General features: G+C 52.4%; 8 protein-coding genes across 8 annotated transcripts; 2 read left to right on the top strand and 6 right to left on the bottom strand.

The window, feature by feature from the left end:
* Positions 1 to 60: 60 nt before the first annotated feature.
* On the bottom strand, positions 61 to 2,562 carry MRS44_016426 (uncharacterized protein; the record flags this gene model as incomplete). Its single annotated transcript, XM_046276713.2, has 1 exon — positions 61 to 2,562. One exon carries the CDS (start codon positions 2,560 to 2,562, stop codon positions 61 to 63), a length of 2,502 nt encoding a protein of 833 aa, XP_046130997.1.
* Positions 2,563 to 5,428: 2,866 nt separating this feature from the next.
* On the bottom strand, positions 5,429 to 7,655 carry MRS44_016425 (uncharacterized protein; the record flags this gene model as incomplete). Its single annotated transcript, XM_065618027.1, has 4 exons — positions 5,429 to 5,968; positions 6,018 to 6,922; positions 6,969 to 7,559; positions 7,610 to 7,655. 4 exons carry the CDS (start codon positions 7,653 to 7,655, stop codon positions 5,429 to 5,431), a joined length of 2,082 nt encoding a protein of 693 aa, XP_065474099.1.
* Positions 7,656 to 8,802: 1,147 nt separating this feature from the next.
* MRS44_016424 (uncharacterized protein) lies at positions 8,803 to 10,226 on the bottom strand (the record flags this gene model as incomplete). The annotated part of the gene is made up of 3 exons (XM_046270190.2): positions 8,803 to 9,067; positions 9,124 to 9,364; positions 9,416 to 10,226. 3 exons carry the CDS (start codon positions 10,224 to 10,226, stop codon positions 8,803 to 8,805), a joined length of 1,317 nt encoding a protein of 438 aa, XP_046130999.1.
* Positions 10,227 to 13,836: 3,610 nt separating this feature from the next.
* MRS44_016423 (uncharacterized protein) lies at positions 13,837 to 15,148 on the top strand (the record flags this gene model as incomplete). Its single annotated transcript, XM_046279549.2, has 2 exons — positions 13,837 to 14,675; positions 14,725 to 15,148. The coding sequence occupies 2 exons, from the start codon at positions 13,837 to 13,839 to the stop codon at positions 15,146 to 15,148; spliced, it is 1,263 nt and encodes a 420-aa protein (XP_046131000.1).
* A 2,105-nt stretch (positions 15,149 to 17,253) lies between these two features.
* Positions 17,254 to 18,947, top strand: MRS44_016422 (uncharacterized protein; the record flags this gene model as incomplete). The annotated part of the gene is made up of 4 exons (XM_046271074.2): positions 17,254 to 17,468; positions 17,522 to 18,110; positions 18,158 to 18,532; positions 18,585 to 18,947. The coding sequence occupies 4 exons, from the start codon at positions 17,254 to 17,256 to the stop codon at positions 18,945 to 18,947; spliced, it is 1,542 nt and encodes a 513-aa protein (XP_046131001.2).
* A 35-nt stretch (positions 18,948 to 18,982) lies between these two features.
* MRS44_016421 (uncharacterized protein) lies at positions 18,983 to 20,026 on the bottom strand (the record flags this gene model as incomplete). The annotated part of the gene is made up of 1 exon (XM_046272839.2): positions 18,983 to 20,026. The coding sequence occupies one exon, from the start codon at positions 20,024 to 20,026 to the stop codon at positions 18,983 to 18,985; it is 1,044 nt and encodes a 347-aa protein (XP_046131002.1).
* A 589-nt stretch (positions 20,027 to 20,615) lies between these two features.
* MRS44_016420 (uncharacterized protein) lies at positions 20,616 to 21,978 on the bottom strand (the record flags this gene model as incomplete). The annotated part of the gene is made up of 2 exons (XM_065618026.1): positions 20,616 to 21,606; positions 21,917 to 21,978. 2 exons carry the CDS (start codon positions 21,976 to 21,978, stop codon positions 20,616 to 20,618), a joined length of 1,053 nt encoding a protein of 350 aa, XP_065474098.1.
* A 1,017-nt stretch (positions 21,979 to 22,995) lies between these two features.
* MRS44_016419 (uncharacterized protein) lies at positions 22,996 to 26,018 on the bottom strand (the record flags this gene model as incomplete). Its single annotated transcript, XM_046276714.2, has 3 exons — positions 22,996 to 23,133; positions 23,183 to 25,882; positions 25,944 to 26,018. 3 exons carry the CDS (start codon positions 26,016 to 26,018, stop codon positions 22,996 to 22,998), a joined length of 2,913 nt encoding a protein of 970 aa, XP_046131004.1.
* Positions 26,019 to 27,156: the final 1,138 nt, after the last annotated feature.

Genomic DNA, 27,156 nt, shown 5'->3' with positions numbered 1-27,156 from the left:
AACATGCTTCTTTGCAAATCCAACTGTAACCATATTTTCTTCCAACACATTAATTCGTAATCATAGACGAGCCGAGAAGCTGGCCGTGCTCGTCTGTCCATAGGGACTCGACTCTGGCTTGTACAGAGCCGGATCCGCGACCGTCGCCTTGATACGGCGGCCAAAGTACTCAATCTCGACTGTGTCTCCGTCGATGACGTCCTTAGGGAGGTAGACATACGCGATAGGCTTGCCGATGCTGTATCCGAATGCAGAGCTGGTGATGTAACCAACTGCTCGACCCTTGGCAAACACAGGCTCCTTTCCGAGAACCACTGAGCGTCCGTCGTTGATGATGAGACCACGGAGTCGCTTGGCAGCCTTCTCACTGGACTTGCCCTTGAGCGCAGCATGTCCAACATAACCTTCCTTGCCGGGGTGAATGGCAAACTCAAGTCCAGCCTCGTAAGGGTCGTACTCGGTTGTCAAGTCGATACCGAAAGACCGGAAGCCCTTCTCAATTCGCAGGGCGTTGAATGCACTTCGACCAGCAGCGATGACTCCATAAGGATGACCAGCCTGCCAGAGAGCATCCCAGAGTCTCAAGCCGTTGTCGGCAGTTGTGTAAATCTCCCAGCCCTGCTCTCCAATGTACGAGAACCTCGTCGCAATGACGGGGATACCCGCAATGACTGCCTTCTTGGTATGGAGATAGGGAAGAGCCCGCTCGCTAAAGTCGTCCTTGGTGATCAACTTGATCGCATCTTGAGCACGTGGGCCCCAGAAACCGACGCTGGCGAGACCACCAGTGATGTCGCGAACCTCGACAAATCGATAAGGAGACTTCTTGGTCTGAACGCGAGCTTCCCGGGTAAAGTAGGCCAAGTCGACAGGGCCGTTGACACCGACGTGGAACAAGTCCTCCGAGAGTCTGGACACAAAGACATCGCTGCGAATGCCTCCATGGTCGTCGAGGAGAAGAGTAAATGTCACAGTGCCTGGCTTTCCAGCAACATTCGCAGTCGATAGACGTTGAAGAAGCTCTGCAGCACCAGGACCAGACACCTCGAGCCTGCGAATAGGGGTCATGTCGTACATGGCCAATGAAGTTCGTGTCTTCCAAGCCTCTGCAGCAGAGATGGGCGAGTAGAATCTGGATGACCAGGCATCACGCTCGACGGGCTTCCACTCCTCAGGGAGATCCTTGATGAGCTTTTGGTTGGACTCGAACCAATGAGGACGCTCCCATCCTCCGCCCTCGAGGAAATAGGCACCGAGATCTTGCTGACGGGAATGGAATGGGCTGACGCGCAGGTTTCGAGGTGATTCCTTGGGCTGCATAGGGTGGATAATGTCGTAGACCTCGACAAAGTTCTGGGAACACGTCTCAACCACATATCCAGGAGAGAGTTGGACCTGCTCGAATCGAGAGAGCTCGCAATCGGTGAGATCGAGCTCAGACTTGCCCGTCGTCAAAACCTGGGCCAGGGCTCGAGCCACACCCGCAGAATGTGTTACCCACACAGCCTCGGCCACATAGAAGTTGTCGAAGCCAGGGGCCTGGCCAACAAGCGGGCCATTGTCGGGAGTGAAGGACATGATGCCGTTGAACCCGCTCGCGATATCGGTCTCTCGCAGAGCGGGGAGCATCTCCTGAGTGAGTTTCCAGGCGGGCTCAAAGTCCTTGGGAGTAAAGTCGAGGCGAGATGGCATGTTGTGCTCCGTGACGTGCTTGGGTGTCTCGCCCAATGAGGCGGCCACAACAGGCATCGGTCGATGACCGTAGAAGCCGATACCATAATGGTCACCGTGCTCACGATAGTACAGATCCTGGTCCTGATGTCGCAGAATGGGAAGTCTCACACCGTTGGGCTCTGGAACCCTGGCCGCCTGACCAGGTACGGGAGTCGTCTTGACGTACTGATGGCCCATGGGCGTTAGAGGGATGGGCACGCCGACCATTGCTCCCACTTCGACGCCCCAGAAACCAGCGCATGAGATGACAATGTCGGCGGGAATGGTGCCGTCGCGTGTCACGACGCCTGAAACGTGACCGTCGGCGTGGTCGATGCTGGTGACGGTTGTTGAGCCAAGATAACGCACGCCGGCCTTGCGGGTGCGGTTGATGAGTTCTTGGACAGCGCGGGCAGCTAGTGCCAGGCCATCGGTAGGAATGTGAAGGCCACCGAGGACAAGATCCTTGTTCAACAGAGGGTACACCTCGAGACATCGCTCAGGGCTGATGAGATGTGCCTCAACGCCAAATGAAGAGGCGTATCCCTTCTTTCGCTTGAGCTCCTCCAAACGCTCAGGGGTGGTGGCAATTTCCAAGCCACCAACTTGTCTGAAGCAATCAAGAGACAAGAGCTTCTCGACAGTGTACTTGGCGAAAGCGGTCATTGTCTTGGACGTGGTGGTCTGAAAGACAAGACCAGGGGCATGGGAGGTAGATCCGCCGGGCATGTCCAGGGGACCCTGGTCGACGACGGTGATGTCTGACCAGCCGCGGGAGACCAGCTCATCGGCGACATTGACGCCGACGATGCCGGCTCCAATGATGACAACGCGTGGTGAGGGAGCCATGGTCTTGTGTATGTGAAGAAGGGGGTTTGTGAGATGAACCACACAAAAGGACGCTATTGGCAAAAGGATGAAGGTTGAATTATATCCAAATAGCTTTTCCTTTCACAACTCCGCACTTGAACTAAAATAAGATCGTCTCTCCCATGTCATGGTTCCGATAACTATACCCCTACGCCTCCGGTTGCGGGAGCGATCACGTGATCGGGATAGGAAGCCGTACGGGAGGGTGTGTCTCGACGGACGTCACCCTATCTCTCCTCGGGTGGCTAGTCTACTGTATGCGGGGGAGATAACGAAGAGAGGGAGGGGTGGTTCAGATGGCGATTCTCTGATCGTCGGGCATCAAGTACCGGTAGTCAAGGCCCCGTGCCGAGATGATAGGACGCGTGATATCTCCAGTCTCTAATGCATGCACAGCTGCAGGCAGAAAGAGGGCTCTTCCAACGGCCGCTATCAGAAGTGCCATTCCAGATCAGAATGGCTGGGGACGGCGTGAAGGTCCGAGCCATCTCACTATTCGTTCCTCGCTAAAGTCAGCTGCTCGATCGAGTTCTCCAACTCGGCGGGGGTTAGGCCGTCACCGTAGTCGGAAGCGATAATCGGCTTTGTCTGACGCGCCTAGTTGGTGGTCAAGTGATGTTGCAGGAGCATCACTACTGTTTCGTCTCACCGCTTGGAGGGTAGTATACGGAGCATTGATGGTATCGAGTCCAGCCTGTGCACAGCAGCAGTGACAACACTATGCACAGGTAGTGATACAACATTGTTTGGATCAAAGCGCAATTGACTTTCTCGGTTGCCTTTCCAATACAAATAGAGCTTACTGGCCCGACTTAACGCGCTCTTAAGCGGCTTTTCCCTCCAATGATGTTAACTCACGAACGAAACACCGTTTCCGCAACGCCAGGCTCAGTAGGCCCGAACGCACGGCAGATGAGAACGTCTTCTGACCAACTCTTTGTCGTTGAGGCGCAATGAGCGAAGAAAGGCCAGAAAGAGCCAATTATTCGCTAAGAAATAAGCTGCGATGAGAGAGATGCGCCAGGCCACAATCTTCCAATGTGTCCCCAGGAACTCGAAGTCAAGGTGAGGCAAAATCGGCAATGTGGGATTAGAGAAAAAGGATATGAGTAAACTAGCTTTGTAATATTTTATTCGGGGTTGAACAAGAGATGGTTTTCGGCAAAAGACTGCGGAGAGGGCTGGTCACGTAGTTGGTTCGTGTTGCCAAGGTGCAGATGATGGTCGTGATCTTGAGGGCGTTGATAGCACAAAAATTGTCCATAACGATCATTCTGGCAATGGTTTGGCTATTATAGCACCTCTGGTTTTGCCAATAGGTTTCCGCGGGCGTTGAGATTGCTCCGTGGAACAAGAATGCCCTTGCATATGCCCCAAGAAGAGGGCAACAGCCAGCATGCAGGTCCGATGAGAAGCATGATAGGCGGTTGGAAGTGTTTCCATGCTGGAGGTCCCTGATCGAGTCAAGATGTAGATATGGAGTGGCCTATCGAAGGTTTCCGTTCAACGTCGTGACAGAGGCGGCGAAGAGCAGGGCGATCGGCACGGCACCATCCCCTGAGGATGTACGATTCTGCTGCATCGTCGTCCCGGATCATGAGAGGGTTCCTGAATCTGAAGGTCACGGACATTAGCGGTTATTTCCTCTCAGCAACTTAAACGATACTAATAGGGCTTCGAGAACAAAAGGCACAGAGTGGTGCGTATGGGGACTGATCGCAGTGACGATGGCTATGGCTGTACTTCAGGAGATCAGGCCTCAGGCATCCGTGGCTCCCAGTAACCACTACTAGCCAGATGAGTAAAGTCTTTAGACATGAGGGGCGAAAAAAAATCCCACGAGAATGCCGGTTTCTAGACAGACGACCCCCACGGAGTATGATGTGCAGGTAACGAATGCATCATACTATGTGGTCTCCAACAGGAAGTTCACTGAGAACGCTGACGAATAGCGCTACTAGTGGAGGCTTCGGTAGCATCGAGCCGGATCTGACAAATGCCAGCTCGGACAACAGTCCAGCTACTCGTATCCAACTAAGCCATGGGGTTCACATATCATTTCTTGTAACCCAACTGGTCAGCAAATTTCATCAAGGTTTCCCAGCTCCATAGGATGATGGGCCAGCAACATCACCAACCCGAACGTGAGGCAACTGTGCCGCGCACCGAAGGTGCCGAGACTAGAAGCACAGACGTCATCACGATGGGTAATAACAATTCCATGATTGGAATAGGCAACTGGAACCCCGGGAAACTGACTCGAGACGAGGCCATTCCCGGACCCTGACCTGATCACGCTGCACTACCCCGGAGCTAACCAAACCCCCGTCTCATTACCCCAGACTCACCCCAGAGTATCGCTTCGGTCGACGTATCCAGTCGTGCTAGAAGCCTTCTGGCCCTTCTTCTGACTAAAATGACTCACCAAGCCGCTGTTCCTGGCCCCAAGCCAGAGACCAGGGTTGGACAAATCGTGCATGACTAGCGTAAAAATTCGTCATCTCCGCTTCGGTTTCCCCGCGGAGGAGGCTTCTTTTCCCCACATCAAGCGCAAAAACCCCAGACTGTTCGCCTCCCCCGGTCTCGGCACCCCGGACGCCCCATATTGGGAGGGTCGTGAGAGAGCGTGGAATGCTTGCAGCACCATGAGACTCCGCATGATCCACACTTTGGAGACGCGGGAGGCATGCACGGCAGGAGATTTGGACGTGTTTCTGCAGGGTTGTGTGTCGTGAGCTCTCCGTGTGGGTAGGCATGCCCAACTCCCAAAGGACTTTCTCTATTAACTCCCACTCTATGTGTACAACTTTTGTGAACCCCTCAAACCGGAAGCCTGCTACGCATTCTAAAAGTGATTAAACATGATATTACTAAAATTTTCACCTTCCCACCACGCAGAACCTCTGTTCTCGCTGATGGCAGGTTGCGAGTCGTCATAGCCCATGTCCCCTATGTTGACAAACTGTGACGAGTCTGCATACAGCCATGGCGTTGTGCACAGCGTGAGGCTGTCGTCAACAGGGACTTCGTCGCTGACAGTGTCCCGTGCCGAGTCAGGCTGTGATGATGACGAGACGGTGGGTTTGTACGACATGGTGGGTGCTTCTTGGCCGCCATCGGCTGTGTTGATAGTGATCTCTGGTGAGGTGGCAACGATGATCTCAAGAGTCATGTTTTCGCTTGTGTCTTCGTTGGTAGTGACTGGTACGAGAGAGGAATCCAGGAGACCGGCGTGTGGAATCTCGTGGGAGTCGGCGACGGTGTTGAATTGCAGAATCTTCCACATCAAAGGTACACTGAGGTAGATCTTGGACGGCATCCAATCTTCGACGTCCATGGTTTCAGAACCGGCCGCGATTCGCGTCATCTTGTCCAGATTGCGATCCTATAAGTTATTGTTAGCTTCGTTCTCTGTACTTTTATATGAGACATACCAAGGCTCTGCATGCAGCTGAAGTTGGGATGAAACCCTTGAGAAACCTCCTGCACTTTGCAAAATCCGTGTTTGACTTGTGCTTGAGTCTCGTAGCAGCAGCACAGCAATAGTACAGATGTACTGTTGCTGCGATAGCCGCGACATGTCCAAAGAAGGGATCCGCCAATGGTACTTGCTTATCCACAACCATATCGATCATGCGAACGATCCAGGTTGAGTGTAGCAATGCCAGCTCTGACGACCTTCTCCAAAAGGTATTCGGAATAGCAAGATTGGGATTATGCTGAGCACCGACAATGTAGAGGAACGGATGGTTGAGGACAGTGGGAATCACGTGGTACGTGAACTGCTCCTTCAACCATGGCGCCCAATAGTCGCGGTGCATCTTGAGATCCTCAACCTTGCGCTCGTAGAACTTGACCGTGTCGTACCGATGACACATGGGGATCCTATTCTCTGTCTCCATAAAGTCGGCTAGGACCTTGGCGTACATGGAATCGTGACGCCAGGGTTCCTTGAGGTTGTTGTGAGCGCAATCAGAGACGTATTTTCTGACTTGACTCCAGACCCAGCCTAGATGGACACTTGTGTTCCAGATTCCAGGCTCGTTTGGTGTTGTGCATCCAAGATCGTCTCTTGGTAGTCTTGGTGCTCTTGGGTCTGCACCCGAGTGGTGTCCACGATATGAAGAATAGGATGGCCGCCAAATCTCGGTTGGAACACTCAAAAGACCTTCTTGTCGGCCGTATGACTGCTCCAGCATCTGAAGACTCCAGAAAAGCCTCTTTTTACGATCTGCCTGCGGATCTTCTATGCCATACACGCATTCAAGATCGAGCATGGCAGATCGACAGAGCTGGAAGGCCAGGCCGAGATGGAACTGACCGAGATGAACGTTTCCATCTATACAAGTTAGCTAGGTTCCAGAAAGTTTTCAAGAATGACATACCCATAAAAGAAGAATAGGATAGTAGACACAAGCTCTCGAGAGTAGCAAGATCCACTGTTCCATTGGCGATCCGGAGCATGATCAAACTCTTGGCATTGTTGCCATACAGCTGCGACTGATCACGGTTCTCCGAGAAGCGCAGCGTCAAAGCCAGGATACTGCAAGCCAGCTCATCATGCAGCGAGGCAAAGTCATTGACCTCGTCACGCTCAAAGCACCAGATGGGCTGCCGATGGCAAAACTCAAAGTAGAGGGCGATGCCGCAGGCGATGTCGGCTGGGCTCGGCCTCAGCGTCGAACTCTCGCAGTCCGACTTGACCGAGGGGTGGCTGGTCGGATAGCTCGGTTCACGACCCAGGGGATGCCCTGAGTACGACTTTTCAGAAGTATCTGTGTTCTCCTCAAAGGCAGAATCTTGTTGTTGTTGTTGTTGTTGTTGTTGTTGTTGCTGTTGCTGCTGTTGACGAGCGGCGTGGGTAGGCCTAGCATGGCAAGTCAGCACAAGATGACACCAAAGATGCTGGGGCTTGTGTACAAGCTTCCACTCAGCAGGAAATCCAGTTTCTCTTCCAAGTGAGCCAGCCTCTCCTCCTGTAATTCGTCAAGATGTAATAAGCGTCAGGGAGACGGTATAAACGTACCGAGGGGCCGCTCTGGGAGGGTCTTATCGCCGGCGGATAAGAGCATGACTGTTTAAGACGGACACAACTGGAGCACGCCGGCTTTTCGCCAGGACAGCGTGTCTTTTTGCGCCTGGCCGAGTTAGTAGGCATACGGGGTAAACTGGGAGAGTAACATACCTGCAAGTGAGGCAGGCATGATGTGATCGCCGTCTCCCGCGAGAACTGGTAACGCTCGTGGTGGTGTTTTCGTCTGGAGGCGTCATTTAATTGCTGGGTGGTCCAACTCGCACCGACAGGGGGGGATCGATCGATGGATCAAAGGCACTGGAACTGTAGCGGGACCTACGTTACGGTGTGCGCAAGAAGGGGCCCGCTTCCACTAAATACTTGGGGGCACCCTCCACTAAAAGGCAGCACTTCAGGGCCAATCCGTGCCGTTGCAAACCCCGCATCAGCCATTGGCCCTGGCTGATAACGCGGGGTTAGGCGTGCTCACTACGGATACCGGGGGTGCGCTAACAGGGGACTAAGGAGTGTGGTCCACCTGATGGCGACTCCGTGAAGATCCGGTCATGGTGGTGTAGGTAGTGGATGGATAGGGAATAGAGTTGGAGATATAGACGAGTTCAGGTGAGGTCAAGAGACTATGCTGTGTCTATCTTGCTAGACTGTTGAGCTACACGTTGGGCATCTACAGATCATCCACTATAGAGTCACGCTCTACAAAGTCACACACACATGTACAATATCCGGATACAGCGGTACATCGTACATCCATGCTGTGATACCGATGACTCGTATGCATTATAGAAGGCTTCGCCTCACTATCCTAACTAGGTACTTCAGCGACAAGTGTCAAAAGGGAGACAAGCACCGGAGATAAACAAAAGATAACAAGTGGGGGGAGAGAGGCAAGAGTGGGGATGAAAAGGAGACGATAGCAATAGCACGAGATAAGACAGAGATTAGCACCCAGTCACTCACTTCACCGCACAGTCCAGTTTGCTCTGTTTGTCTGACTCGAAAGCAACTCGATGATGTTATTCATTATACGGATAGTCATGATTATGCTGTTATCCCCTGCCACGCAAGCCCTGTGCCGACACCGGCCAACTCCCGAGCATGCCCCCTTCTCCGCAGGAGGACGCATTTCCCCTCACACGAAGCATGCATGCATTCTTTCCTTCTTCTTCTACAGCTTCTATCACAATTTACAGCCTCGCTGCGGGATCGGCCAGATCCTTCATCTCTGCCCTCGGCCACTCAGGGTTCAGAGCTGGGTCGGGCCGCTCCCTGTCCCAGGCCCACTTCTCCGCAAGCTCAGGAGACAGCTCGCCCTCGAGCATCTGCACGATGTACTTGCCCAGCACCGGGAAGAACTTGTACCCGTGGAACGAGCCGCAGGTTGCTACGTAGAGGCCCTTGGCTCCAGAGTGTGGAGAGATGATAAAGTCTCCACTGGTTGTGAAGGCGTCCCTAGTTGTCGGACGTCAGTCGGAGCTATCTCGCTGTTAGAAAAAAAAAAAACTTACCAGCAGATACGGTGCTTCTCCATGGTCCAGTGGGCTCCCTTGTTTCCGTAGAATACTTGGTTGGAGTAGTCAATATCCTCCTTGAGCTTGCTAGACACCTTCCACTGCGCATAGTCCTTCTCATCTGGCGGCGCAGAGATGTACCGTCCAGGCAGGACCTGACGTGTGTTCTTGAAGATGGTGCGTCCCCACCACTTGAGCTCCCTGTCCTTTGTGGGAGGAAGGCTGCCAATGAAGGGTCCTGTATATGGCTGTTAGCTGCTGTGAAACATGTGGCAACGGGGTAAATCACCTTCTGCGGCAGTGTATCCCTGGAATCCGACAGGCATCTTGGAGTAGGTTGTCTCGTATGACCGCTCGTCCAGAGTGGCCATCCCTGTCGTGATGCCACCGGCCACGATCCGCGGGCCAGCACGGAGCTCCTCGAGGCCACTGCTCGCGGCGCTATACTCGAGCAGCTTGGATGTGTAAGCCCCTGTGCAGAGGATGACATTCGAACCCGAAACGACGTCGCCCTTGGCAGTCTTGATGCCGGTGCATCGACCGCTCTCATCGATTTGCAGGGTCGCGACATCAGCCACAACGTACTTGACGCCCAGCTTCATGGCCTCACGGGTGATAGCCCGCAGAGAGTCACCGGCCGCGGCCCAGCCGCTGGTCCTGTTGATGAGCACCTCCTTGGCGCCAGTGTAGTCAGCCTGGTCAAACAGGCCGCCATACAACTTCTTGGCCTCCTCGACAGACACAGCGGTAATGTCAGCCTTGCGGCCTAGCTTCTTGTAGTTGTTGATAACATCCTGGGCGTAGTCGCTGCGGCAGATCCAGTAGACGCCCGTCTCGTGAAAGTAGGGCTGCCACAGCGGGTCCGACTTGAAGACGTCCTGGGCCTCGATGGCGAGGCGGCAGTAGACGAGATCATCATAGTCCGCGCGGACCACCTTGTTCCAGTCCCATGACGCCGCCACGCGGTTGTCACCGTCGTAGGGGTCCCGGTCCACGATGGTGACCGAGGCGTCCGGGTACTTCTTGATGAGGTGGAAGGCGGTGGAGACGCCAAAGACGCCTGCTCCCACGATGAGATAGGAAGAAGGGTTGGAGGCCATTGCGAGGTGATTACTTGTGCAGGAGTGCAAGTGATGCTATTGGCTGGCTCTCCGGAAGAAGGGTGGGGTAGAGACGGCAAAGGGCTTGATTTGCCAATTGACAGACAGAGATTATTATAGTCTGGTGCGTCTTGTTGGTCGAGTTGATGAGTTATTGACCTTGTCCATTGGTCTCGTCCATTGGGCCTTTTATCACCCCTCTTGATAGAGCAGGTCCGGTGTCGGTGGGTACCGGAGTCCGGTTCTCCTCCCCCAGATCTCATTATCCGTAGAGTGTCTGGAATTCCGGTCGAGGTGGCCGGAATCCGATCACGTATCAAAGTCCGATCACGTGACCACTCTGGGAATAGCATCACTTTTTTGGCAACCTTGAGATAAGGGCCACAGCAGGCAACGAGTCTTGGGAAGTGTTGGAGAGTTGTTCAAAGTCAATGGGAACTCGCTGACCTCAATGAACAATAAAACAGCATGTCGACTCTTCTGCCCCTTCACCTCCCCCCTTCCACAGTCCTCACCTCCCTCGTCAACCATCGTCTCCCTCGAGATTAAGATTTCCGTCAAGCTTTCCCCTCGCCTCCCCGTTCGCAGCCATGGTCAGCTGGCCTCCAACACGGGCGGCAGCCATCATGTACGGTGTGCATGCCTGCTGCCGTATCAGGTAAAGCCCTATCTCAGACGCCGCGTCTTCGCCCCCCCGCAAAGCAAAGCGAAAAGCCAATACCCCGCACTTGAGATCGGCCTGCACGGTTCCGGTGTTTGCAAAACTTATCGAAGGAGTCCAAGCTTTTCTTTCTTTTGTCTTGATAGCCTCATCTCTCTCGCTTCGCTTCCCCGCACCCTAGAGATAACGCATAGCCGCTCCGTTTCCGGCCTAGCTTGACGCGAGATTTGCAATTGTCAAACCTCAATTGGCATCAGACGCGCAAGGGTGTGCCTCGAGTTATGTCAGTTGATCTGATCTGCCAGCTAAGCATTGAGACACCCATCTATTGTTGTCTTCTTGTTGCAGGCCCCACGCCTCCGGTAGCCTGGTTCGCCTCAACTGCCGCCTGCTGGGGTCCATATCCATGTCTGCCTGTATCCACATCCATGCCAGATAGATTAGCTCCTGCAGCCGAGAGTCGACCGCACTTTGTTATCCGGACAATCCGGTCTCTTTACCCATGCATATCACTCGACGTGGACTTTGCCATGACCACTAGCGCGCAGTCCACGACGGTCTCGAAGTTTGCAGGCCTCGAAGCGACGGCACTCGTCACATCTGGTAGAGGGCCCAGGCACCACACGTGGTCCCAATTGAAGCTACAAGACGCTAGTGGCGTTTCCTTCGTCCCATCATTTGACCCCCCTCCCCTCCGGCTCCGGCTTTCGGTCGTCGGAAGGTCTGCCGAGCATCTCACAACCCCCCACGTGTTTTGCGTGAGGCCGGACACCTTCGAGAAGGCTTTCGAGTTGTGAAACCTCCGGACCGTTACGGGTTTCATTGTCCCCGGTGTGTTTCGTGAAGATGAGTTAGACGCTGTTGTCTCACTGGCTGTAGATTGTGGTGAGAGGACCCTGCATGTAGGCTGTGGCTTGAAGTTGGGGCCGAGTTGGCTGTTGATGGTTGCGGTGGTTGACTGGCGATGGTTGGGTGTTGGTGTTTAGCCAAAGGCTTTGATATTGATGAATAACGAAGCTGAAGGAGACCGAAATCCCTTAACCGTCAACTGCATTGTCAGTCTGGCAGGTCGTAGATTCAATCAGATGTCGTTAATTACTCAGTCTTGCAACTGGCCCTTGGTTCTCCTTCCCATCTTGGTCTTTCACAGTTGTAGGGTAGGCAAGATCAAGACCAGGTAGCTTGAGGTTATCGCAACCCCCTCCCTCTCACACAAGAGAATCTACTGTTCTTCTAGGAATATTCTCTCTGGTATTCTAGCGGGATGTCTCTTCTTCTAGCAGGCCGGAGAAATTTCAACTGCCGATGCGTTGAAATCTTGATCAGGAGCCGGATCGTCAGGGGTTGAACTTGGATGTTGAACAACAGTCTTTCGAACTAACAGCTTTGTCCCTACAAATGCAGTATCACGGTTTGCAAAGCTTGTATTCTGAATTCCAAATTCCAAGTCTAATTCTGGTCATGATACACATACGCTCATCAGGCTTTTCGTGTTCGTGTTTTGGAGTTTCACAGCATGCTTGTTCTCATTTTTGAGGAGACAACACCAGGTCGAGAAACACCAGCGTAACGCGTACTACACCGGGGAATTGCGGATAGAGAGATTCAAAAAGCTTGCATTCTTGATTCATGGTAGCTCCTGTATCACAGCTTGGATGCTACTCATTCTGGTCTCACAAGTGTGACACTCATTTTGCTCGTCTCGCTCACAACTGGCAGCAAACCCCCGACAAGAGCTGTCCGCTGGCGAAATGAGCAGGAAGTGGGCTTCTCACGCTCTCTACTCAGAAATGAATCAAGTGCCAGCATCTGCATCGCCTGCGGTCAATTGTAGTTGCGGACTGATGAACGACGGACTCAATCTCCGCTCCCAGCCAGACACTTACAGATGAACCCTCAAGAATCCGCTCGCCGTCACTCCCGTGTTAGTCGAGACCTTGTAAATCACGGCAAAAACTCATCCCCGCGGCGATAAAGCAAATCCTCGCCGATGATGCCGTCTCCGTCGGCCTCGCCGCGCGTCTTCCTCGATCTGAGGCCGCGGTGCACAGCATTTTGAAAGCTGTTACGAAATCGTGTCCCCGTATGACCCCAACAAAGGGCGGTCACAGCGCCGGCTGTCGGTTCTCCCCCAGTCGTACAGCCCTCACAGCGTTGCTATTACCGATCAGGTGGACGCGATTTGTGCACACCCTGCCGGCGGTATTCACACGAAAATCCTGAGAAGAGCAGTTCCAGCCGAATTGAATTCACTCACCGTGTTCCTTCGCTTCTAAGTAACTTCCGGTGCTTCGCAAGATCGTGATCGATACTGCAGGACCGGCCGCGAGATGCCTGTTCCTGGTATAGACAGTTCTGCAGGTCCGGGGTCGACCCTTCGATGTGATCTAGACGTGGGGGACAATCTGTCTTTCTTCCCCGTGTGCGTGCGGCTGGCAGTGGCGCCGGGGTCAAATTAACGGCCCCAGAGACCGTCATCGATGAGAGATTGGGTCCATGCCCATGGAGGAGGGTGTATCAAGGGCGGATTTGACCTTGTTTGTAGGGGGTGAGATATGCTAGTCCGGCGCCTAGAGATAGACGGCCCGGTCAGGTGATCGGGCCAACTCACCGCGGTCGAGGGCCACCTGATTCCAATCAGCAACTCCATCTGTCATGGCAATGGGTATCAGGTGGCAAGAGATGGGGGGATAGTGCATGCCACGGTCTATTCTTGGGTGTCCGAGATGGGAGAGGCGGACAACTATTTAGAAGACAACCAGCTCCAAACTCAAAGTGGTTTTATCAACATCTTCAACACCAGCTTCATAAGCACAGCTTCCTCCACCACCAACTCTTATCTATAAGACCTACTTTAATATCCTGTCTTATCTCGGACACTAATCACTCCTCTCACTCCCACTCTTCTTCCTCTTTCCATCTTTTTCACACACACACACACACATCACAATGGCTCAGTCATTCTTGAAAAGCTACTTCGGCCGTGGAGGGGCCTCCGCCCCTGCCCCTGACACCAAGAGCGCCATCCGAGCCCTTCCAGCCTCATGGTACACCTCCCAAGAGATGTACGAGCTTGAAAAGCGGGCCATCTTCTCCAGAAAGTGGCTTCTCACCACCCACAAGGCTAGACTCCCCAACAACGGAGACTGGCTAAAGTACGAGGTGGCCAACTTCGAGTTCATCATCTGCAAGGACCGTGACGGCAACATCAACGCCTTCCACAACATCTGCCGCCACCGCGCCTTCCCTGTCCTTCCCCCTGAGAAGGGTGACCAGGGCAACGCCAGCTTCTTTGCTTGCAAGTACCACGGCTGGTCCTACGGCCTCAATGGCAAGCTCGCCAAGGCTCCCGGCTACCAAGACCTCGAGGGCTTTGACAAGTCCAAGAATGGTCTCCTCCCCATCCACGTCCACGTTGATGTCCGGGGTTTCATCTGGGTCAACATGGATGGCAAGGAGAAGCCTGAGATCGCCTGGAGCGACGACTTTGACAACATCGATGCTCATGAGCGCTTCTCCTTCTACAACTTTGAGGACTACGCCTTTGACCACACCTGGGAGATGGAGGGCGACTACAACTGGAAGATCCTTGCCGACAACTACAACGAGTGCTACCACTGCAAGGTTGCCCACCCTGACATTCCCTCCATCGCCGACCTCAACTCGTACTATGTTGAGACCAAGAAGGCGTACATCCAGCACTTTGGCAGCCCTACAGAAGACCAGATCAAGAGGGGATTCCGAGTTGCTGCCACCTACTACTTCCCCAATGCTTCCACCAACGTCTCGTAAGTCCCATTACTACATCTACACCCGAGCCAGGCTAACCATGTCCAGTCCTCACTTCTTCATGATCCAGCGCTTTGTGCCCAAGAGCCCTAACAAGTCCATCATGAGGTACGAGGTGTTCCGCAACAAGAACTCCAGCGACGAGGACTTCACCGTCATCAGCGACATGTACAAGCGCATCATGTCCGAGGACAAGTACCTCTGCGCCAACGCCCAGCGCAACGTCAACGCGGGAGTCTTTGTCAACGGCGAGATGCACCCCGAGATGGAGCAGGGACCCCTGTTCTTCCAGCAAAAGGTCCGCGAGGCCCTGCAGGAGCACCACAAGAAGGAGATCTCGGCGGACCAGGAGATCTGGCCCGCTCGGCAGTCCATCCCCCAGACTGCTGCGAACCCCAATGTGGAACAGGATGTCCAGTTCTGCTCGGCTGTCGACTGCTGCAGGAATCAGAAGCAGCCCATCGCCGTTTAAGGGGTGGTGATTGGAGGAAAAAGTGAAATTTCATAGCATTGTTTTTGAGAACATCGGGTTCATAATGATCCTTGCTTAGTATTGCGACTGTTCTAGAAGAAATTGATACAGATTATGACCGAGCTGTCTGACCCCTGAGTGACACCTTGACAATGCCAAGCAAGCACGCACACCAGACCCCAATGCAAGCCAAGTGAACCCTCGAAACACACCTCCAACCCCATGCCCATGACTCAATGCGGAGTAGACCCCCATCAGCTAACGGCAATAAGGCCGGCTGGGCCCGTTTCGATGATGAGCAGATCGGCATGGTCCACATTGGGCACTGCTCCATCTTCGGAAAGTCGGACCAGAATCTCCTCACGCCAAAAGCCAAGGGTGTAAAAATGAGATCATGCAAAGACTAAATCGAGATTTGTGAAAAAAGTCAATCACAGGGAGCGGTACTCATCGTAACCGAGCTTTGACCAATGAGTCTCAACCGTAAAGTGGTATTACATGAGTAGATCCGTGATGAACGGCCGCTTATCTTTTCACTGCATCATGAGAGTTTCCATCGTTGCTAGGTTTTTGTAAGATATTTGTCTGCTTGTGATTTTAGAGCATACTTGGTCAAAAATAGCAGCTCTTGGAACTGACAACTCGCCACGTCTACCTGGCTCTTCCTAGCGCTGGGTCTGGTAGACCGACTCCTGAGGGGCCAGCTGCCGCGCGAGCAATATGTCTCGGTACCCGCAATCATCGTCATTCTGATGATGACTGCTGCGGTCACTTTATTGGGATACGAATAGGATGTCGGTTATCACGGCATGCTCTGTCTAACTGACAGTGGCGCTGTTAGCCTTCTGAGGCTCTCAACCTCGTATTCGAGAGTGCTTAGTTTGCGGATAACAATGGGCTCAGAGCCATTGCCGCCTATGCCACAAGCATTATGCAACTCTTAGACCGTGTCTTAGACCAAGCGAGCATTGTTTTTATTTTGAGATTAGAACCTTGGTGTCGTTGTTGAGCTGTTGTTTGTTGACGCTCCCGGCTCAAGTCAGATGAGTCTGTCTTCACTCTCCGGGAAGCTATACTTGCCAACAAAGGGTGAAAGTTCATATTCTAAGGCCACCTGGGCATTCTCTATAGGTCTCGGGTGTTTTAGGCGGCCTGTAGCTCACTGTAATCACTGGCATCGAACTTCAGTTATAGAGTTTCCCCCACCATTACTTCTAGATGAGCCTCTGCTCTCCAACTTCGGGCCACAAAGACCAGCGGAATCGGCACTTAACCTTGCAGTCGTGTATGCATCAATCTTGACCTCTTTATTCCAGTGCAGTGGGTTTGGCCCAACTAGTAGCGAGTTTTCTAGTGGTTGACAAGTGAAGATTGGTAAAAAGGGAGCCAGCGACTTCTTTTGAGGTGTTACATCAGTCGATGCAGAGAAATGATGATTAACTTGGACGGTTTTTATTGTTAGTTAGCCAGTGTAAATATACACTGAAAGAATACCATGTTCTACGACTGTGACCCTGGAGTTGAGCCCTCGCCAACTCATGTAAGTTAGCTTACCTATGGAGAGTGAGGTGTTTCTTCAGCCAAACAATGCTCTAAATAAATTACAGATAACAAAATTATCATTCAATCAACCTTGTTTAGTCATGGATTGCCTTATGCCATCACAGCACTAGCGACAGTTCTGAGCTGGCTCACAACGCGGTTGACCTGAGAAGCGATGTCGCAGCACTCAACGTGGATTCAATGCGCACAAGGTCTTATCAACGCTGCTCAATGTATAATTGGCGATGGATATTTATGCCAAGCTGCATTTGTCAGAAATCGCGGACAATCTTTCCCACTCCAGAGCTCAAAAGTCGGAACAATATCTATGATCCTAGCAGCTCCCCCGCGCGTTCTCGCCTACTATCAAACTATGGTGGGCCTCATATCCAGTACTACAAATTCATTGGAAGTTTTCGCAATCACGTACATATCTTTCTGGTGTTACGTGCTTCAACATGCATAAACGCCATCGTGAGACATCTGGCGTAATCAAGTTAGCCCGGTTTCGGAACCAATTGAACCGAGCCCGCCATTTCTTAAGACGACATTTGTCCCTCAACATGTCTCACGGAATCTTGTCTTCTCTATTACGCTTGATCACTTTGGGGACTGGCAATTGCATCGTACAGACTCTAGATATGCCTACTCAGATTCGTCGCGTCGCCGTCATTGGCGCTGGCCCTGCTGGTGCCATTGCCACTGATGCCTTGGTCAAGGAGGGAGCGTTTGACACGATTCGTGTCTTTGACCGCCGAGCTGGTGCTGGTGGAACATGGTGAGCTTTTATTACTCTACAGGCGCGCATTGGAATCTCACACGCCTGTCTAGGATTCACACACCTCATCTGCCAGCCGGGATCCCTTCCCTAGAAAAGCTGGTTGCTGGAGAAGCTGACACCGCTGTGCCAATTCCAGAGAATCTCCCAGCTGTTACACCCGTCTCTGAGGCTGTTAATAGTCACCAGTACCGCTTCTCAGACACAGCCATTCATGAAAACCTTCACAGCAACATCACGCCAGCCATCATGAGTTTCACCCAAGAGCCATTCCCGGACAAGCTCTCTCAGCGCAGCCTGGACGAGTATGGACCCCAAGCTCCTTTCCGTCACCACACGACGATTCGTGAGTGGATAGAGGGCATCTTCTCTCGAGGTGGCCATGAAAAGCTGCTTGAGCTGGATACGACAGTTGAGCGCGCTGTCAAGGAGAATGGCGAGTGGGTGTTGACTCTCCGCAAAGTCGTCAATGGTCGTAACTACTGGTGGCGTGAGACATTCGATGCTCTTGTCGTTGCATCGGGTCACTACAATGTGCCTTGGTTCCCAGAGGTGGATGGACTCGTTGAGTTTAACAGGAAGTTTCCTGGAGTTGTTCAGCACAGCAAACATTTCAGGGAAGGGCCCAAGTATACAGGAAAGGTGAGTACACTACAAAAGCAAGCTCATCAGAGAACTAACTTTGGTAGCGTGTCATTGTTGTTGGTGCCTCGGTGTCTTCGCACGAGATCATTCACGAAATCCTTGACTTCACTGAAGGCCCAGTGTACGCATCAATACGTGGCGATCCCATCCCGGCTTTTGGCTGGGAACCCTTTACGCATCCTAAGATAGCCATCAAACCAGCAATTAGTCGCCTCGATCCTGAGACTGGCAAAGTTTACTTCACCGACGGCACGCAGCTGGACAAAGTAGACCACATCATCTACGGAACGGGATATACCTTCAGTTTTCCGTTCCTGCCCGAAGTTCAAGCCCGTGTCAAGAATGCCTATCGCCGACTTCCTGGCGTCTACCAACATACGTGGAACATTGAAGACCCAACCCTAACATTTGTTGGAATGGTATGTCCTCCTTATCTCATGACTTGTTTCATAAGTTGACCACACCTATTAGCTCGGAGGCGGCTTCACATTCAGAGCTTACGAATGGCAAGCCGTGGCCGTCGCAAGAACGCTTTCGGGAAGAGCCAAGCCTCTGCCGTCAGTTCCCGAGCAGCTCGAGTGGGAGCGTAAACGAGTCGCCGAGAAGAAGGGAGGAAAGGACTACTACTCTATCGCCCCTGATTACGACAAGTACCTCGAATTCCTGAGGGGCATTGCTGGGGAACCGGCCGAAGGCACCAATGGCCGGACACTACCTCCTTTTGATCCAAAGTGGTTGGAGATCTGGGCTGGCATGGTAGCTCCCAAACTGGAAGGATGGAGACGTAAGAGAAAGTTGGCCGAGGAAAAGCAGGCATTGAAGTCGAAGCTATAGATCTTGCTGAAGGGTTCTGTTTTATCTAAGGCACTCTAAGCTACACCACCAGATACATGCCACTGATCGCCAACCCTGAAACCCTCTGGGAAGGGGTCAGTAGGATCTAGCACGATCTGTTTGTAGCTTGAGATCCATGCCCTTCCTTGGATAGTTGGCAACACAGCCTGTCGATCACCGACTTGAGTAGTTCCTCGAATATGGCTGATGAACTCTGTACCGATGATACTCCTGTTCTTGAATACTTCCCCGACCTTCAAGAGACCTCGGGCATGCAGGACTGCCATCCTCGCACATGTTCCTGTTCCACAAGGACTCCTATCCAACCGCCCCGGAGAGACGACAACTGTGTTGATGGCAGCCTTGCAGTCTTGTTCTTCTTTAAGATCCTCGATGACGGAGATGACAGTGACACCACGGATGCCGTCGTTTTCGGGATGAATAGGTGTGTGCTTGGCCTTGACGCAATCTTTGACTCGTTCTCCAAGTTCGACCAGCTTAGCTCCGTTGACGCTCTCGACCTTTAGACCAAGATCAGAGGCCTTGACGAATGCGTACCACATGCCACCCCAAGCAATATCGACAGAAACAACACCCAGCCCAGGCACGTCAACTTTCAGGTCGAGTGTGTCGACGAAAGATGGGACGTTCTCAACGCTGACAGACTTGCACTTGCCAGCGTCACATTGTGCCTTGACGGTGACCAAGCCTGCAGCCGTATCAAGGGCCAATTCCGTGACCGGCTCCTTCATAGGAACCATTCCCGTCTCCAGCAGTACCGTCGCTGTACACATGGCATTGGATCCGCTCATGTGAGCATACTCAGTACTCTCCATGATCAAGAGGCCTGCATCTGCTCTTGGGTCTGTCGGAGGTAGAAGCAAGTTTGTGTTCATGGACGACCGGCCTCGTGGCTCGTTGAGAATAAGTTGTCGTAGCGAATCCTCCTTATCTCGACAATGAACGAGCTTCTCATACATTGTCTTGCCGGGAACATCTCGCACGCCGCCGACAATGACGTCGCCGACTTCGCCCTCGGCGTGGCAGCCGACGATGGAGATGTATCGAAGAGTTCGCATGTTGGTGTTTAAACAGGTTTGTCAGAAACGAGTAGGAATGGTTCAATTGCGATGATGGTTTAACTTGACAATCCAGGATTAGAGTTTAGAAGACATATCGATTAAAATACTCGTTCTCGTTATCATATAGATACCATTTACGCGGTGACCTGCCCCTTCCGACATGCCGAGCCATGATAGCGCCTGAGTGAGAGTCGGTGTTTGATGCCGATATGTCGGAATGATTGGCCAAATGGGCTTCTTCAGCTTTCGAAAACCTTCAAAGTATTCCCGGGATCAAAGGCCGATTTTGGAACTGACGCAGCGCGGATCGTCTTTACTCAATCACGCGGACTGGGCCGAGTCACGGATACAAGAGCCGAGTCAGATGCAGCAACTGAGCCGAGTCACGTCTGGTATCAATGGATGCCCCAACTAGTCTTGTGAACTGTTTCTATTTGCCGACTTGATAAAACAGCCGCTTGGGGTTGAAGTTTCCCGGAAACATATAGAGTTAATTGTCCAATAGGTTCTTGCGGCATTTATGTGATCCAGGATCCATGGATAGAGAGGTACGTTGATGTCCCACTCAATCCATGATAGAATGCGCCTACTCAGCCAGTTTCAGAGAAGAAGCCTCCGCTTTAACAACCGCAACTACATCCTCAAAGATATCCTTCTCCACCGGCTCCCAGTCCAATACCTTGCGAGCCCTGATAGCTCGGCTGCGAGAGTTGGTTCCCCAAAAGAAAGAAGCATAAGGCCACACCTTGTCCGCATCCTCAACACTCAAACTCTCCACCTTCTCGTCCTCCCAAAGACCTTGCGCCTTTGCCTCTTTAGAAATCTTCTCCGCAATGGCTTTCCAGCTAAAGTTTCCGTTCTCGACAAAGTAGTATCCATTTGACCCCCAGTCTGCCCGGCCTCCACCCTGGACAGCGGCCTCGACAAGCTTGAGCCACAGCTTGGATAAGTCGTGCACATGAACAGAGTTCCAAATATTCTCGCCTCCTTGTACAGTGATAGCAGCACCCCTCTTCAAGCTATGCAACGCTAGCTCAGGAACCTGGATGCTTCTCTGGTTTCCAGGACCCCGACCAGGACCGTAGATGGTAGGGGGGCAAACGATGGCAGTTTTCCCGCCGATACCAAGAATAGCCAGGTCAACTTCTTTGTGAGGCGCATTCTCAGGAGGCGAGGTGACCTCGCTAACACCATCCCAGTCGTCAAACACCTGGTCCCTCTTGATACCATAAGTCTCATCGTTTAAGTCAGGGTAGCAGATAATGTCGGATCCAGATAAGTGAATGACAAATCCTGCATCATCCTTGGCCTTGCGTGAAATTCCCTCAGCTATAGCCTTGGCGGCGGCTTCGTGCTCGCAACTAGCCCAGTGGCAGGTAATATCCGCCTTGGAGACTTGCTCGGCAAGCAGCTCAAAGTCGTCTAGATCGCCGTAGACCAGGCTAACCGAGGGATACTGGCTAGTGACCAGGTCACCCTTCTCCTTGGTTCGAACAAGCGCGGTAATTTCGTACTCGGGATGCGCCTTGACAAGCGTGTGGAGGCCATCGCCACCAATGTAGCCAGTGGCACCAGTCCTGTCCAGGAATCAGTTTGATTAAACTCTCAGGGGGGTCAAAGATTATCAAGAATACAGGAAGATCTTGGTCATATTCGCTTTAATCTCAAACTTGCAGCTATTGTCTTATACAGACCATCCATATTTAGATGGGCTGATGAAGCCATGATATACCCATGGGTGTTTAAACCGCGCTGCGGCGGGGTCATTTGTAAGCGACAATCTCGCCCTTGGATAGTTTGTCCAAAATAGTGCGATTACAAATGCCGCCTACTTTTAGATCTTGGCTTCGCGATTAATTTCCTAATGTGGATCTGGGGTAGACTCACAGGGCTGGGATTTCAGGGGGCAGGAAGTGGAGGCCATGTTTGAAAGGTATTGGATTTGTCATGTTGTGAGTGAGTGATCGTCTTGAGCTTGAGAGACTGGTGTCAAGAGTCGTTCGTTTAGAGACGACTCTTGTGTCTTGATTGCGTCTTTTCGGAGCTTCCTGATAGAGATTAGCCCTTGCATGTTAATATGATATGGATCAAACTACATGAGAAAGGGGGAGAGTGCTTTTGATTATTTCAGGACAGATGTGGCGTGTAGGGTACATCGGCTGTTGGATCGAAGTGAGCTTGAGCTGCTGGCACCAACTGTTTGTGATAACAAAGGCTGGAGCAAAGAATGAAGGCATCAGCGATTTGAAACCCATCCCAGACTATTTCAATCAGCCCTAGATATACGAAAAATATTGACTTTTAACTTTGGCACGGGTATCCAGTTGCAGTCCCCATCCGTATGCGAATACCTCGACAGAGCTTGAGCCCACGGCAGATCCCCGTCGTGTTGGCGACATTTACGACATTGTGTTGGATTCTGTCGCCATGTTGCAAATGTGTCCGTCGAGATGAGAAATGTGTTGATCGGTTGTGGTTGATACTACTGTCTTTGCACGTCACTCGTCAACTATAACAACGCAAGGAAGTTCAAGGCCAATAGAATGCAGAAAATGGTATCTAGACCATATTACCGAATAGAATTAAACAAGCAGGTCAACAATCTACCTATTATCCAACGCCAAATACAATGCCACCTTTCCTAGGGAAGACCTGCCTTCCTCCTTCGGCTCCTGCCACCATGATCAGAATGGCTTCCACAATAACAAGAACGCCAATTAGCCCGGCGAGGAGTATCAGTGCCCGATATGTCGACGCAAGGCAGCGTCGATGCCTAGGCTGACGAAGTCTCCAATGCTGGAAAGGCCAGACACCTAGCTATTCCCCTGCCGAGATGCATCCAAGACAACAAAGATCAAACAATTAAAAAAGGATTTCCTGAGTGCAATGTAGTTTCCCTAATTTTACCCCAAAAGAAAGAAGAAGAAAGTTCATAGACACGTTGACTGGTGCATGCATATATCGCTCTATCTTCTCGCGATGCAGCACATGATGCCGGTTCGGCCAATGTACCAGAGGAAACCGGCGAAGCGGATGATGGACAGTACAGCTGTTGCGTAGAGGAGGAATCGGAAGTACATGGGCGTTCGCACGTCGGCGGCTTTCTGCAAGGTTGTTAGTGCTGTTTGAGAGGTGGAAATGGGGGAGGCTTACAGAGACGCCGAGGGTGATGAAATCGTCCGTCGTGACAAAGACGATCAGGACAATGTTGCAGAGCAACCAGAGAATAACCAGGCCAGTTCGGAAGGACTTGTACGAATCTTCCACGTCCTTCTTCTCGGGTTCCTCCTGGTTCATTTCGCTCATAGGGGCCAGAGCTCGCCAGACGGTCTTTTCGAATTTGCTGTCGATATCCTCCTGTTCCTGCTCGATTTCTTCGACGACGGCCTCCTTTTCATTCTTGATGACCTTGGCAGAAGGAAGAGCCTCAGCGGTATCAGAGCCCTTGGTTCCCCACGAGACGTCGTGCCAGTTGTTGAAGGCGTACACCATCAGGATGTTGATGTAGGTCGACATGAGGATCATGTACTGGGGGAACGAGTGGAACATGTGCCACGGGTCGAGATAGAGGAAGGAGGCGATGTAGTTGAGACCGTAGATTGTGACGAGCGCGATGACGATCAGACCGGCAATACCAGAACCGCCGCCAAAGAAACTATCCCAAAAGGCCTGTCCGGACGCGAAGGAAATCTGCTCCTCGATCGGTGTGGTGGTGAAGGCTCGGTAGACGAGGTAACCAGTAAGCACGAGGAGATATAGCTGGATGAGACCGAAAACCATGAAGGATGCAATGTAGCTGTACTTGGATCCCTTGGGTCTGTTTCCGAGGGCAAGGACGAATTGTAGAACTAGGAAGGCGACGTAGATGTACTTGATCAAGACGTTGACGATGGGCGTTGCTGTATCGCCGAATGGCCATCCGTGGTATCCTGAAAGAACCTGAGGCGTGCCGACCAGCTTCATGATGATGGTTGTCGTCAGATAATACGCAGCCAAGGAAAACCAACTGAACAAGACGTTGAAGAAGTTGTAAAAGAGCTGAATGTGCAGGAAAAAGAGCCGGATGATGCTATGACCAGATCGATACAGTCGTCCAAAATGCATCAGAGAATAGAGAGACGCAGCAAAAGATCCGTTGAGCCATCTTCGTCGTTGACTAATAAACTCAGCCGCGCCCTCTGGCACGTCGGTCTCGCCCTTGGACGCCTTGACGTAGTTGAGATGCCACTTCTGACTCGCCTTGGCGACCAATTCGAAGCAGAGGATTCTGTCCTCGGCAAGGAACATGTTCTTCTTGAAAATGTTCATGCCATCGATTCCCTTCTTGCCCAGCTGCTTAGAAAGCGTGTGGTCTCCGTGGAAATACTGTTCCAGCGGTCGACCCATGATGGCGCGGAAGCGGTAGGCGGAAAAGGCACCGGGAAGGACACTCACGTAGCCAAAGGCGCTTTCTAGGGGTTTATCGAGCACGTTGGAAATCTTGTACTCGAAATTCTGAACCGCGACGAGGGGGTTTAGGAGGTTGATGCCTCGCTTGCCCAGCATGGCGTGGATCTCTCCACAGGCTCCGCCAAGGTCGCGATCGTTGTAAAAGGCTTCCCACAGAGACAACAAGGCTCTCGGACCGGGCTTCGTTCCAGCGTCGATGAGGATAGCGACCTCGGGGTTCAAAATGCGACCAAATGCGTTGAACAGCCATCGATGCGAATTAATCTTTTTGCTGTTCTTCTGCTTGAGACAGAAAATGAACTGCACGGGCGGGAGGTTACGGTGCGGCTTGTCGTGCGAGGGTCGGACGAGCTGCTGGTCTGGCGTCACCGAGATTTGACTCGTGTACTCAAAGATGTGAGCAACTGTTTCCTTTCCGTTGACGTCCTTTTTGATGACGCCGTCTTGGTAGATGCCGACCGTGGCCAGCACGTCAAAGACGTTTTTATCGACCTTATCGATACCGTCAAAGACGAGACAGACGACAATCTTTTGCCACGCGGGGCCTCCCTTGTTCCAGAACTTGGAGCGCTTGAGGTTCACAATGTCTCGGATGTTTTGCATCGTTCCGTGGAGCGTGCGGGCGAGGAGCACCTTGTCCTCGTTGTAATACGTGATGGCGATGAGGAGCTCTGTGTGGCGGTTGTACATGCGCGGGCGGAGGTTGAAGCCGTTGCGCAGGGTGAAATCGTTGGGATCGCACGTGGCGGCCGTGTAGCGCATCTTTGTGAATTCCTCCTGCACGCTCCCCGGAGCGTCTCTGTACCGCGGCTCGATGGCGTTCTTGATGGCGCTGGGGACGGGGTAGTCGATGCTCAGGACGGAGCCCTGCACGAGCTTGACCTTGCGGGTTCGCGATCGGGTGAGGCCGCGGGTGAGGGGCTGCTGCTGCTGTCGCTCCATCCAGCTCTCCTCTGGGTCGTGAAACGCCGAGTCTGGACGTCCCTGCACAAAGCCTGGCACCGAGAGTGACTCGTTCTGGTCAAAAGACTGCATGGTGGCAGCTCTTCGAATGACCGAGAGTCTCGACTCTGCCAATCTCGAAGCCTCGACGTCATATTCCGAGTTCGGGGACCCCAGGCGATTGGGGTCATGGCCGTAACCGCCAAAGCCGCCGTGGCCGTAGGGATCATGGAGGAGGTCTCGAGAAGAGTCGTTCTCGCCAGGTACAAGATTGTTGATACCTGGAGGTGGTGTAATGTTGCCAAAGTCGGTTGCTGGAGGTTGATTCACGCCATGATGGGTACCGGGAGGCGTAAACTGATCGTATACGGGCGAGTATGGGTCGTGTAAGGGCTGTAAGGGCTGTAAGGGCTGGCGGGTGGGATCGCCGGGTTCTTCGGGCGGCGGGCCACCAAAATGGTACTGGAAGAGGAATTGTCAATGTGAATGGCCTCATAAATTTATTATTCTGCTCCAAACTCACAGCCTGTCCCGCTGGGAGATCCTGCATCTCCCGCGGCGCATCATAATTTTGCTGGCCGTGCTCGTTAAAGGCCATGATGGACGTTGGTAGACCCCGTCGAAAATAGCTTAGCTTGAGAGCATGCGATGACGGGTTTACCGGGAGCTTCGGGAAGTGGGAAAAGAGTCAAAAAAACGAACGACGACGATGGAAGATGGGAATTATCTTGATCCCCCTGGTGAAACGAGAGGACACGGTAGTACGTAACAAACAGGTCTACACACAGACACAGACAAAGAAAAAACAAGAATTTTTTGTTCAATCGAGAAGAAGTCTGAGAAAGAAAAAAACACTGGGGATCCTGATCCTTATTGTCAATGATCTGCCCTGCCGCGTAACGTAGCTCCCCACCAAAAGCTGCCTCTACAGACTCTGGTTGGCCCGGGTCAACCGATACTGACGTCGGAGTCAGGCTGAGCACAGTTTACAAAAGTCATGGAGATTCCTTCCAAGTCAGCAAACACTGTGGGAAAAAGGCAAGATTCAAGAAAATAGAACGAGAAGCCTATTTTTAGCAAGGGTAGGTCTGCTGTTGGCCGTGTTGTGTGACAAAGCCTCGTATCGCGCAACTACCGCTGCAGCATCCACTTCTCTTTGGCGATCCCATGGCCCATCATGCTACGGCAAGGCCCTGTTGATGGCCTAGTAATTCAGGGCCATTAGTGTTTACCCCTGTCTCGTCCCGCTGTGACGTGTTTACGTCAGTGACCCGACCGTTTTCCCTTCCCTGCGAGGCCAGACGTTTGAGGTAGATGCGATCGGCGGTCAGGGCACACTCCACCTTGACTCCGTACAAATACAGTTGACTTCCAGGGCCTTACCCCACGCCAGCTGGCAGTACCAGTCCAAAATAGAAGGGGAGAGAAGCGAGACATTTTCTCGGGTCTGTCGGTGCCTTGCTTGCACAGCACAACACAGCACAGTCAGATTTATTCATCACCACTGATGGCTGAGCCTTCGCTCTGTCTCTTTGTGGCTTTTTGTTGCGACCGCTCGTGGCGACCAAAAGAAACGACGTACCCCGGAAAAGTGCATCTCGTCTCCCGTACCGTCTCTCTCCTGTGGCTTGCCGTCTCCTGTTCTCCTGCATGACCCACGCTGCGACAGGACCAGGTCAGACAAAAAAGCACGCGCTCTTTTTTGCCGTCTTTGATGATGGAAGGAATGTCAGCAT

This window comes from Fusarium solani (genome assembly GCF_023522795.1).
Source record: "Fusarium solani strain SB1 chromosome Unknown bctg00000012, whole genome shotgun sequence".
NCBI lineage: Eukaryota > Fungi > Ascomycota > Sordariomycetes > Hypocreales > Nectriaceae > Fusarium > Fusarium solani.
Note: the sequence above shows the minus strand (reverse complement) of the source record. Positions and strands in the feature narration are given on the sequence as shown.